The sequence below is a fragment of the Epinephelus lanceolatus genome, chromosome 9 (genome assembly GCF_041903045.1).
Source record: "Epinephelus lanceolatus isolate andai-2023 chromosome 9, ASM4190304v1, whole genome shotgun sequence".
NCBI classification, from domain to species: Eukaryota; Metazoa; Chordata; class Actinopteri; order Perciformes; family Serranidae; genus Epinephelus; species Epinephelus lanceolatus.
The window spans coordinates 42,395,224-42,407,855 of NC_135742.1; the positions used below are offsets into that span (position 1 = coordinate 42,395,224).

General features: G+C 42.0%; 1 protein-coding gene across 3 annotated transcripts in view; it reads right to left on the reverse strand.

Moving 5' to 3' along the window:
* Positions 1 to 1,506: 1,506 nt before the first annotated feature.
* The window catches only part of pnpla7b (patatin-like phospholipase domain containing 7b), a 52,290-nt gene continuing 41,164 nt past the window's right edge, over positions 1,507 to 12,632 (reverse strand). For all 3 annotated transcript variants that reach the window (XM_033619787.2, XM_078170976.1, XM_078170975.1), the window contains 2 exons: positions 4,640 to 4,770; positions 1,507 to 4,131 (listed from right to left, as the gene is read on the reverse strand). In XM_033619787.2, the coding sequence (XP_033475678.2) occupies positions 4,072 to 4,131; positions 4,640 to 4,770 (191 nt within the window). In that variant the 3' untranslated portion in view covers positions 1,507 to 4,071. The remainder of the gene's footprint in view (positions 4,132 to 4,639; positions 4,771 to 12,632) is intronic.

A 12,632-nucleotide genomic window follows, 5' to 3' on the forward strand; every position in this document is an offset into this window, starting at 1 on the left:
TATCGGCTGATCTGTCAATCAGCCGATATTGGGAAGGCGTGAACGTCCTGTCACGCCACCTGCTGTCCGTCTGCCGCCTCTCCAGGACGCTGCTCCAGGTGTGGGAGAGCATGTATGCCCCCTCGTCCCTGTTCATTGTCCCTGGACCCCGCTTCCTTATTTCAATGGCCACCCTGATCCAGCGCCGGTAGCTATTTGTTGTCCTCGGTGCGTATGATTCTGGCCTTGTCCCAGTCCATAAGATGATTTTGCCTTTTGCAGTGAGCTGTTATGGCTGATTTGTAGGTTTCTTGTTGTGCCTTTTCTTTGATTGATCTTGTTTGTCTTATTTTTGTCTCCTTCTTGCATTCCTTTTAATGTTCTTTTTTACGTGTGCTGAAGCTCCTCCCTGTCTCCTCGATGTATGTTTTATTGCATAATTGGCATGGTATCTCGTAGGCTATATGGCGTTGCATTTATTGTTTTGTTCGATCTTGTCTTTTGGGTGTAGGCTAACAGAATTTGCCGTAGTTTTGTGTGTGGTTTGACCGGTGTGTTTATGTTGTGTTTGGAAACACAACATAACGTATGTTGTGTTTCCAAACACAACATAAACACACCATAAGGGAAAATCATCTTATGGACTGGGACAAGGCCAGAATCATACGCACCGACAACAACAAAGCTAGATCAGGGTGGCCATTGAAATAAGGAAGCGGGGCCTAGGGACAATGAACAGGAATGAGGGGGCATACATGCTCTCCCACACCTGGAGCAGCGCCCTGGAGAGGCAGCAGAGCCGAAATATGTCAAGGTATGTAATATCCTAACATGTCTGAGATAAAAGAACAACTAAAGTCACTAACTGCTTTTTATTTTGGGTGTTATGAAAAAGCAGGTTAAACTCTTCCAGCAGACGTCCCTTCACACTAGTGAATTTGTAGATGTACATTGTGTCTCGCACATTTGAAACCAATCTTCCTTTGTTATTTGGATCTTCAACTGTTTCCCATTTTGCTTTTATGTATAGTGTTGAGTCCCCCCTACTTCCCCCCACGTCTTGGTAGAAAGCAGAGATGACCAGAGAACCCTTCTGTTTGTATGCTTCCACAGTCACCTCAGTCAGTTTCCCCTGGTTCTGGCCTTATCTCTTTTGTGAAATAGTCCCTTAACTGCATGTACCTAAAAAATCTTTATTTTCAAGACTTTACTTTATCTTAAGCTGTTGGAAGCTCATAAATTTGACATTTTACAAAATGGAACACATTGCCGTTATGCCTTTTTGTGCTCATTGAATACTGAATCATAGATCCCTGGCTTAAACTTTGAATTATATGCAAACCACCTCAGTGTGTGAACCCCTCTTTTAAATTTGTATTTTTCCACGGTAACATTTCATATTTCTAGAGTAATTGCTACTATTGGATCCATTGCATGTCTCAGAGCCTCTGTCAAATATCTGTCTCCCACCAGGATCTGGATCATCTTACCTCTGATCCAAGATGTACAGTAGTTCAACACTTTCACTGACAGCCATAAACAAATTTATTTTATCACGGCAACAAACAGTTTCATCATTATTTCACATTTCCACAGAATAATTCATCATCTGGATCTTCCCTTCAGTTTCTCCATATTAACTTTTAATTTCTATCAAATAGTGGATATTATTACTACCCAGCAGTTTGTTCACTATTCACTGTATTCTACATCTTTAACTATTTAACAATATCTCACATCAAACTGAAAACAAGAAATTCAGTTTTTCAAAGGCAAAGAAAACATTGTAACGTGGTAACTATTCCCTATTAGGATAAAATCTTAAACAGAACAATCATCCAAGACTACAGACATGGGATCTAGATTATTATCACAGCTACTATACTCGTAACACTTTACCTTTTATTTTCAGTCATAAAAACCTAAAAGAAGGAATCACTGAGTCAAAACCACAAAGAGGTCCATAACCACAGTGATTAAACAGAACAAATGGCTGCTACAAAATGTGTACTTTTGCATGAATTGGCAGGTACTAGTTTTCATATAGTATCAATCACATTTACAGTAGAGAGCACTTTCTATGATTCTCAGTCGATTATACAGTTTGACATAAGAAGGTCCAGGCGTGTATTACTACTCAGCAACGGTGAGTCATGTCTTTAGGGTTGTTAGGTTGTTTCAAGGTTTCAAGGTGGACACCCAAGATTAGTGTCACCAATTCAGTATCTGACCAAATGTCTCCCCTTCTGTTCCTGAGATATGACATTGAATTATGGACGGAAAACTTCACGTTGTCACAGTTAAGTTGTCCTTTGACCTTTTGGATTTAAAATGTCATCACTTCATTGTTTTATTCTATTAGACATTTCTCTGAAATTTTCTCATAATTAGCATATGAGTTATGGCCAAAAACATGTTTTGTAAGGTCACAGTGACCTTTGACCACCAAGTTCATATCAGTTCATTGTTAAGTCTAAGTGGATGTTTGTGCCAAATCTGAAGAAATTTCCTAATGGTGTTTCTGAAATATTGCGTTCAAGGGAATGCAACAAAGGGGGTCATGGTGACCTTGGCCTTTGACCACCAAATTACATCATCACTGAGTCCACGTGGATATTTGTGCCAAATTTGAGGAAATTCCCTCAATGTGTTCTTGAGATGTAGCGTTCACAAGAACAGGATGGACGGACAGACAACCCAAAAAAATAATGCCTCCATCCATGGCTTAAGCTGGTGCAGAGGCATAAAACGGTGTGAACTAATTAAGTAACTTTTATCAATAACCATACCTAGTAAAAAAATGGAAATCTGGAAAAAAAGATTAAGGCTGGTTCACTGTTTTAATGGCACAGTTGCAAAGACCAGCATTAAGTGGTCGATCATGTGCAAAGTCAGCGAGGGTGTATTCATACACACCAGCTTGTTTGGTTCATACAGGCACAGAGCATGATGTGCAAAATGGACAGGTGAAGTGAAATATAAAATGTGTTGTCATAATCATGCTCTCATAAGTCATAACAAAGACCAGACTCACAACATGAAGACTTGTAATACAATAATATTGCATGTATAATATGGATGGTTTTGTGAAAATACTGAAAGTCCCTTCATGTTTACCAAAAACAATGATCAATGCAATAACTGTTATTTTGAGTCACTGTCTTCACTGAAGGCCACAATAATTAGAAAAAGCTTATTCTAGAATTAATTCAAATTTCCCTTCTGTGAAAGGTGAGAAATACCTTCTTCACTGGACAGAAATATAGAGGCTAACACTGGACTTAAGTGCATTCTAGGCACATTAAACTTCTATTTACTGTTTTAATTTATATGTAAACATTATGAAATGCTCTGTAGTGCTTTATGGACCTGAGCTTATTACAGTAGGGACCAGCTGCACATTGAGCAGTCCCAAAAAGTGTCACTGCATATTATGAAATATTATGTTGAAAGATTACAGTGCATTTTGAAGTTGTGTGTGACATGCTTGTATGAAGATACCAATCTTCTCAGAATTTTCAAGGCTCTCATGGTGGTACAATGCCGTTCACTTTCCCTGTTTCTCCATAACTACGACGGAACAAGAAACTGCCATACAAGTCAATGCACGTGTCAGACAAGATAAAAAACAAACATTGCTGTATTCCTGTAATTTAACCGATTTGTAAAATTCTTTGCTGTTCTCTGACCTCCCTGGGAGAACAGACAAAAGTCAGATATTTTCCCTGTTCACATCTCCTAAATGCATGAAGTCTTAGGAATTCCCTATGAAGTGGGAACCCTGGTTTGTTACTGAAGTGTTTAAACCATTAAAATGTATAGAAGTACAGAAACCAGGATACTACATACTGGGACTCTTCAGTCAATTAAAACTACCTCCCTCTGCTGGAAGGTTTGGGCCTAACAAGAAGTCACAATATCCATCAACAGTTGAGTCTTTGAGGAAGACACTGGTGTTCCATGGCTGCTCATTGGATAAAAGTAAAAGCTACAAACTCAGTTCTCAAAGGTTCCCAGAAGTACTGCATTTAAATGTGTTTGTTGTGGACCACGATCAGCAGCCTTGACAGGCAGTCACAGCTTCGACGGAAGTCATGGACTTTGTGGGACATTCTTTGCCCGATGTCGGACTTGGACTTGAATTTCATCATCCTGTGAAACAGACAAAGTGAAAACTCATCACTGTCTTCCACTGACTTAAGGTAGGCCCATTGTGATAAGAAAAATGAATTCATTGTCTGGAACTGCCTATCCCAGTACAGGGTCACAGGGGGGCTAAAGCCTATCCCAGCTGACATTGAGCAAGAGGCGGGGTTCACCCTGAACAGGTCGGCAGACATTCACAAGACTGACACATAGAGACAGACAACATTTCGCACCCACGGACAATTTAGAGCTACCAATTGATCTATATGTTTTTGGACTGTGGGAGGAAGCTGAAGAACCTGGAAAATACCCCATGCTGACACAGGGAAAACATGCAAACTCCACATAGAGGGGCCCCAGCCAGCAATCAGGTTTACACTTGAAACCCTCTTGCTGTGAGGCATCAGTGCTAGTCACTGCTCCACCATGCCACCCATGTGATACGAATATGGTGAATGGTGATGATTACATTGAGTTAAAACAGGTACATGATTGAAGTTGGTTTTATACATACTGTTTCAGCAGTGTCTGCCGTCTCCTCTCCCTCAGTGTGTTCACTGCCGGCAGTGAACGCCTCAAAGTCAGATAGAGCGCTTTCCACCGTCTCCTCATCATAGTCTGTCTGGCATTCATCAGACAGCTCCTCTGAAGGCACACAAAGACAACACCCATCTGAAAAATGTTGTCCCATATACAATCATACAACTGTAGCGGTGTAATTATGTAGCTTTTCATAAAACATTTTTGACAAAAAAGCAGCAACACTTATTCTTTTTTTTAACTTAATTTTCATAGTTTTGTTTTGATAAACCACAAAATTGCAAAAGGGAGAAAAAACAGACACATTCCTGAACAGACGGGTCACCGGAGACAGTACAGCACAGCTCATACGTTACCAGCAGTCAACTTTCTGTTAAGGGTTACATTCCTATTAGTCCACGGAGGGAAGACAGGCACACAAAGACAATGTCAACAGAACGTCAGGCAAAACTCCTTTCAAGTCCATACCAGCCTTATTCCATCTCACCCTCAAAGGGAGGGATTTTTTTAAAGAAAGGAATATGAAGCAGATAAATACTGCAAAGAAATCAAGAAATAATAATAATAATAATAATAATAATAATGATAATAATAATAATAATAATAATAATAATAATAATAATACTGGAATAAATAAAAATACAATCAATCCTGGAAGACCAAAAGTTTATGAGGAAGACAAATCAAACAAAATGAAACAAAAAAAAAAAATCAAACAGAAAATAAATAAATAAATAAATAAATAAATAAAATTAAAAAAACAAACAAACACCACCAATTACTTTCTTTCCACGTAATATCCTTACTCATATGCGATAGCCATTTGGTCCAATATTTACGAAATTTATCAATTCAGTCTTAGAGAGAAAGTCAGTTCTGAGTTTTAACAATTGCTACCCACTCTCCCTTTGTTGGTGGTTCCTTATTTAGCCATTTCTTAGTTATTGCTTTTTTGCTAGCTACAAGTAATACACTGCTCAAAGAAAATAAAGGGAACACATAATCATCACAATGTAACTCAAAGTCAACCAAACTCCTGGAATATCAACCTGTCCAGTTAGGAAGCAATACTGACTGCGAATCAATTTCACCTGCTGTTGTGCAAATTGGACAGACAACAGGTGGAAAGGAGAGGCAATTACCAAGACAACCCCTATTGAGGAATGGTTTTGCAGGTGGTGGCCACAGACCATTTCCCTCTCTGCGTCACTTCTGGTTGATTCTTGGCTAGTTTTGCATTTTTCCAGTGCCCTCGCCACTAGTGGTATCATCAGGTGGCATCTGCAGCCCACAGAAGTTGCTCAGGTAGTGCAGCTACTCCAGGATGGCACATCCATACGCGCAGTGGCCAGAAGGTTTGCTGTGTCTCCCAGCACAGTGTCAAGAGCATGGAGGAGATACCAGGAGACAGGCCAGTACACCAAGAGAGGTGGAGGGGGCCGAAGGAGGGCAACAACCCAGCAGCAGGACTGCTATCTGCTTCTTTGTGCAAGGAGAAACAGAAGAAGCACTGCCAGAGCCCTCCAAAATGACCCCCAGCAGGCCACACGTGTGCATGTTTCTGCCCAAACTGTAAGAAAGAGACTCCATGAGGATGGCATGAGGGCCTGATGTCCACAAGTGGGGCCTGTGCTCACACCCCAGTACCATGCAGCCCGATTGGCATTTGCAAGAGAACACCAAAATTGGCAGATTCGCCACTGGCACCCTGTTCTCTTCACAGATGAGAGCAGGTTCACACTGAGCACATGTAACAGACGTGACAGGGTCTGGAGACGCCATGGAGAACGTTCTGCTGCCTGCAACATCCTCCAGCATGACCGGTTTGGTGGTGGGTCAGTTATGGTCTGGGGAGGCATATCCGTGTAGGGCCACACAGACCTCCACGTGCTAGCCAGAGGTACCCTGACTGCTGTTAGGTAGCGGGATGAGATCCTCAGACCCATTGTCAGACCATATGCTGGTGCAGTGGGCCCTGGGTTCCTCCTGATGCATGACAATGTGTGAGTGTGTCATCAGTTCCTGGATGACGAAGGCATTGATGCTATTGACTGGCCCGCCTGTTCCCCAGACCTGAATCCAATCGAGCACCTTTGGGACATCATGTATCGTAGCATACACCGCCGCCACATCGCACCATCAATAAAGATTGTCATCTGGAACATTTCATTCACCGAGATCTGGGATGTGTGATTTAAGTGTTCCCTTTATTTTTTTGAGCAGTGTATCTTCTGTATGCCAACATGAAGAAAGGATATCATTTTCCTTCTCTCCCTCCACTTGGTTACTCAGACCACAACCTGATACTCCTTGACACCACCTACAGGCTGATGGTGGAACAGCAGGCGGCCAGCACAAAGTCTGTAAAGGTCTGGTCTGATGACACAGAGGAGGCATTGCAGGAGTGTTTTAATGTCAAAGACTGGGGACTTTTTATAGAAGACTTAGGCGATGACAAGGAGGGTCTCTCTCGTTGCATTACAGACTACATATAATTCTGTGAGGACATCATTGTCCCAACAAAAAAGGTTCGCTGCTTTTCAAACAACAAGCCATGGATCAATAAAGACATTAAAGGCCTTCTTAACAGGAAGAAGAGGGCGTTCATGTCCAAGGATCACGAGGAACTCAGGGCTGTTCAGAAGGAGCTGAAGAGGAGACTGAGGGAAGCCAAAAACAGCTACAAGGAGAAGATTGAGGCCAAGATGGGACAGAACAACACAAAAGAGGTGTAGAATGAGATGAGGAAGATGACAGGCTATAGGAAAGCCACACCTGGAGTCAAAGGCGGCCCAGAATTTGCAACAGAGCTAAACTTATTCTTCAATAGGTTTGAGACAATAACACCCCCTGTGAGCTTTGTTTGTGGATCTGAGTCCCCACCCACCATCACTGTACCAATTCACACCTCTGCTGTAGACTCTGCTCCCCTCCCCAGCAGCGACCTGTCTCCCTCCCCCTCCCCCTGCTCATCGACAGCTTCAGCTGACAGCTCCCCCTCACCCCAAGAAGGTGCCTGACCTATGGAAGACCTCCTGCATCGTCCCAGTACCTAAGAAAGGACGTCCCAGCACTCTCAATGAATACAGGCCGGTGGCACTAACGTCACATGTCATGAAGACATTTGAAAGGCTTGTTCTCCAGCACCTGACGCCACTGCTCTCTGCCTTCCTGGACCCCCTGCAGTTTGCTTACCAGCAGCACATTGGTGTGAAGGATGCCATCATCTTCCTCACTCACAAGGCCCTGTCTCACTTGGAGAGTGCTGGAAGCACTGTGAGAGTCATATTCTTTGACTTCTCCAGTGCCTTCAACAGCATTCAACCCAGCCTCCTGAGAGACAGGCTGCTGGATATGCAACTTTACCCGGATATCACTGCCTGGACTTTGGATTACCTCACGGGCCGGCCACAGTACGTCAGGAAGGATGGCTGCGTATGTGAGGTGGTGTCCAGTAACACTGGGGTGCCCCAAGGAACTGTTCTGGCACCATTCTTCTTCACCCTCTACACCTCTGATTTCCGGTTCAGTTCTGGTTCCTGCCACCTCCAAAAGTTTTACGACGACTCTTCTATAGTCGGATGCATCAGCAATGATGATGAGGAGGAGTACAGAGGACTGATTGAGAGCTTTGCCGCGTGGCGCAACCGAAACCACCTTCAATTTAACATCAGTAAGACTAAGGAGGTGGTGGTGGACTACCGGAGGAACTGGAGGCAACCTGCCCCAGTCACCATCCAGGGCGAGGAGGTGGAGATGATGGACTCGTACAAGTACCTTGGGGTCCACATCAACAATAAACTGGACTGGACTCATAACACAGATGCCCTCTATAGGAAAGGACAGAGCAGCATGTTCTTCCTGAGGAGACTCACATCGTTTGGCGTCTGTAGTGGACTACTCAAGACCTTCTACCAGTCTATGGTTGCCAGTGCACTCTTCTTTGCTGTAGTGTGCTGGTGGGGTGGAGTTAAGACTGGTGAGGTCAACAGGCTCAACAAGCTTGTGAGGAAAGCCCGCTCTGTGGTGGGACTGGACCTGGACAGTCTGGAGACAGTGGCTGAGAGGAAGGTGAAGGAAAAAATCTGTGCAATCCTGGACAATCCTTCTCATCCTCTGCACAAGGAGCTGTGGCTGATGGGCAGCTCATTCAGCCAGCGGATTATCCCACCCAGGAGCAGAACTGAACGATTCAGACGCTCTTTTGTGCCCACCGCCATCAGACTGGACAACAGCGGTTTGGCTTAAGCAACATCCAGCTCTGAACTGACTTATTTTGCATCCGTCCAATATGACACTTTATCTGCCACCTGTCACTTTATTTCATTCAACACTTTGTCTGCCATTTTTTAGTGACTTTATTCATCTGTTGTAGCAATTTTATTGATGTAGCAATTTTATTTTATCTTTAATTTATCTATTATTATCTTTAATTTTTACATTTTATTTCTTCTCTTTAATCTTATTCTATTTAATGTCCTTTGATTTTGTCTTGTGCTGTTGTGATACTTGAATTTCCCCCCTGGGGGATCAATAAAGTGTATCTTATCTTAAGCAGGTACTTGTCCCGAGCATTAAATTTCACTAGAATGTTACATAAATATATAGTGGCAAAATTATAATCCATCTCAAAACCCATTATCGAATTGATTCCTGTTACTATCTCTAGCCAGTACAACTGAATTGCTGGGTAATTCCAAAATACATGGAAATGATCCGCCATTGAATTGTTACAGATTCTGGTCTATCATTCTGTAAATATTTTCTTCTTGGCGTAATAAAGAACCTCCATGAAAATTCTCTCCATCGGCCAGAACAGGAGATGGTGGATTGTGTTTTACATATGTTGAACCACTCTTCCTCTGTGAGGGTTATGTCTGCCTCCTTCTCCCATTTTGCTTTAACGTATAAAGTAGAATGATTCCTGGAGGTTTGTATACATGAATATAGTCTTGATACCAGTTTCTTCTGGCTGTTGCCCTTATATGCATCAATAAAAATATTAATTAAACTAATTTCATTTTCCTCATTAATTTTAATATGTTTATCAAAGTGGTGCCTAAGCTGCAGGTATCTGTAAAAATATTGTTTTTTTAAATTGTGGGTGTCAGTGAGATATTGGAAACTTTCCAAGCCTTCTTTGGATGAGATCAAGCAGTACGATGTAATACCTTTTCAGATCCATTGTTTAAGCCTCAAATCCAACTGTGCATGTTTAAAATCTCTATCATATGCCACCCATCTTAACAGCTGTGTACTTCTCTCCAGTTTCTGTATTTTACATTCTTTGAACCAGATACTGGGAGGAACCACAGACCAGCAGCTGACTTTGTCTGAATAGATCATCTTAGAAGTTTTGTCAACCAAAATGGATTGGAGGGGGATATCCACCTGGCTTAATGCTAGGTCTTTCCATTTTGCATGATAATCATCATTGCACCAGCAGACTAGGTATTTTAACTGTGCTGTTTTATAGTAATCTTTCAGGCAAGGAAGGGACATTCCTCCCTTTTTCTTTTGGTAACTGTAGTGTTTTAAATCGCAACCTTGGCTTCTGACCTTTTCAAATATATACAGTACAGGCCAAAAGTTTGGACACACCTTCTCATTCAATGCGTTTTCTTTATTTTTATGACTATTTACATTGTAGATTCTCACTGAAGGCATCAAAACTATGAATGAACACATGTGGAGTTATGTACTTAACAAAAAAAGGTGAAATAACTGAAAACATGTTTTATATTCTAGTTTCTTCAAAATAGCCACCCTTGGCTCTGATTACTGCTTTGCACACTCTTGGCATTCTCTCCATGAGCTTCAAGAGGTAGTCACCTGAAATGGTTTTCCAACAGTCTTGAAGGAGTTCCCAGAGGTGTTTAGCACTTGTTGGCCCCTTTGCCTTCACTCTGCGGTCCAGCTCACCCCAAACCATCTGGATTGGGTTCAGGTCCGGTGACTGTGGAGGCCAGGTCATCTGCCGCAGCACTCCATCACTCTCCTTCTTGGTCAAATAGCCCTTACACAGCCTGGAGGTGTGTTTGGGGTCATTGTCCTGTTGAAAAATAAATGATCGTCCAACTAAACGCAAACCGGATGGGATGGCATGTTGCTGCAGGATGCTGTGGTAGCCATGCTGGTTCAGTGTGCCTTCAATTTTGAATAAATCCCCAACAGTGTCACCAGCAAAACACCCCCACACCATCACACCTCCTCCTCCATGCTTCACAGTGGGAACCAGGCATGTGGAATCCATCCGTTCACCTTTTCTGCGTCTCACAAAGACACGGCGGTTGGAACCAAAGATCTCAAATTTGGACTCATCAGACCAAAGCACAGATTTCCACTGGTCTAATGTCCATTCCTTGTGTTTCTTGGCCAAAACAAATCTCTTCTGCTTGTTGCCTCTCCTTAGCAGTGGTTTCCTAGCAGCTATTTGACCATGAAGGCCTGATTGGCGCAGTCTCCTCTTAACAGTTGTTCTAGAGATGGGTCTGCTGCTAGAACTCTGTGTGGCATTCATCTGGTCTCTGATCTGAGCTGCTGTTAACTTGCGATTTCTGAGGCTGGTGACTCGGATGAACTTATCCTCAGAAGCAGAGGTGACTCTTGGTCTTCCTTTCCTGGGTCGGCCCTCATGTGTGCCAGTTTCGTTGTAGCGCTTGATGGTTTTTGCAACTCCACTTGGGGACACATTTAAAGTTTTTGCAATTTTCCGGACTGACTGACCTTCATTTCTTAAAGTAATGATGGCCACTCGTTTTTCTTTAGTTAGCTGATTGGTTCTTGCCATAATATCAATTTTAACAGTTGTCCAATAGGGCTGTCGGCTGTGTATTAACCTGACTTCTGCACAACACAACTTATGGTCCCAACCCCATTGATAAAGCAAGAAATTCCACTAATTAACCCTGATAAGGCACACCTGTGAAGTGGAAACCCATTTCAGGTGACTACCTCTTGAAGCTCATGGAGAGAATGCCAAGAGTGTGCAAAGCAGTAATCAGAGCAAAGGGTGGCTATTTTGAAGAAACTAGAATATAAAACATGTTTTCAGTTATTTCACCTTTTTTTGTTAAGTACATAACTCCACATGTGTTCATTCATAGTTTTGATGCCTTCAGTGAGAATCTACAATGTAAATAGTCATGAAAATAAAGAAAACGCATTGAATGAGAAGGTGTGTCCAAACTTTTGGCCTGTACTGTATATATATATATATATATGGAAATTGTTCATCTTCATTCATTTAATTGCTTCAGTGGGATCTCTACGGGTAGGGACTGAAAAAGGAACAACAACTGAGGTAAAATGTTCATCTATATAATCTCTATTCTGTCACACATATTTAGTGTTAAAGGTGCCCATTTATCAAGATCTGTTTTTATTTCCTCTGTGATAGGGCAGTAATTAATGTTATAAATATGAGTCAGGTTCTTTGAAATATTAACACCAAGGTAGTTAATATTACTAGTTTTCGATTAATAACCAAACTGTTAAGGCAGGACAAGAGTTTGGGCAGGCTAGAGTCTGTATGGGACAGAGTGACAAGCATGTCATCTGCGTACAAGCAGATCTTATGCTCTGTTTCTTTAATTAAAATTCCTATTATTTCAATATCTTCCAATCCTCAGAGACTACCATTTATTTTAATTCGAGCAGTGGGTGTGTGATATATGGATTTAAGACATCTCAAAACTACATCATTGACACCAAAACACTGGAGCACTAAATACAGAATCCCCCATTATACTGAGTCGAAAGCCTTTTCTGCATCAGCAATATTATACTGCAGACTTTGAGTTGCTTTTACTCATACTATCAGCCAGGTACAGTGCGCGCCTCACATTATCTTGTGTCTGCCTGTTTTAATAAAACTCGTCTGGTCAGTGTCAATCAAATCAGGAATTATGTTTTCTAGTCTTTCTGTGATTATTGAGGTGAACAGTCTGTAATCTATGTTCAATCCA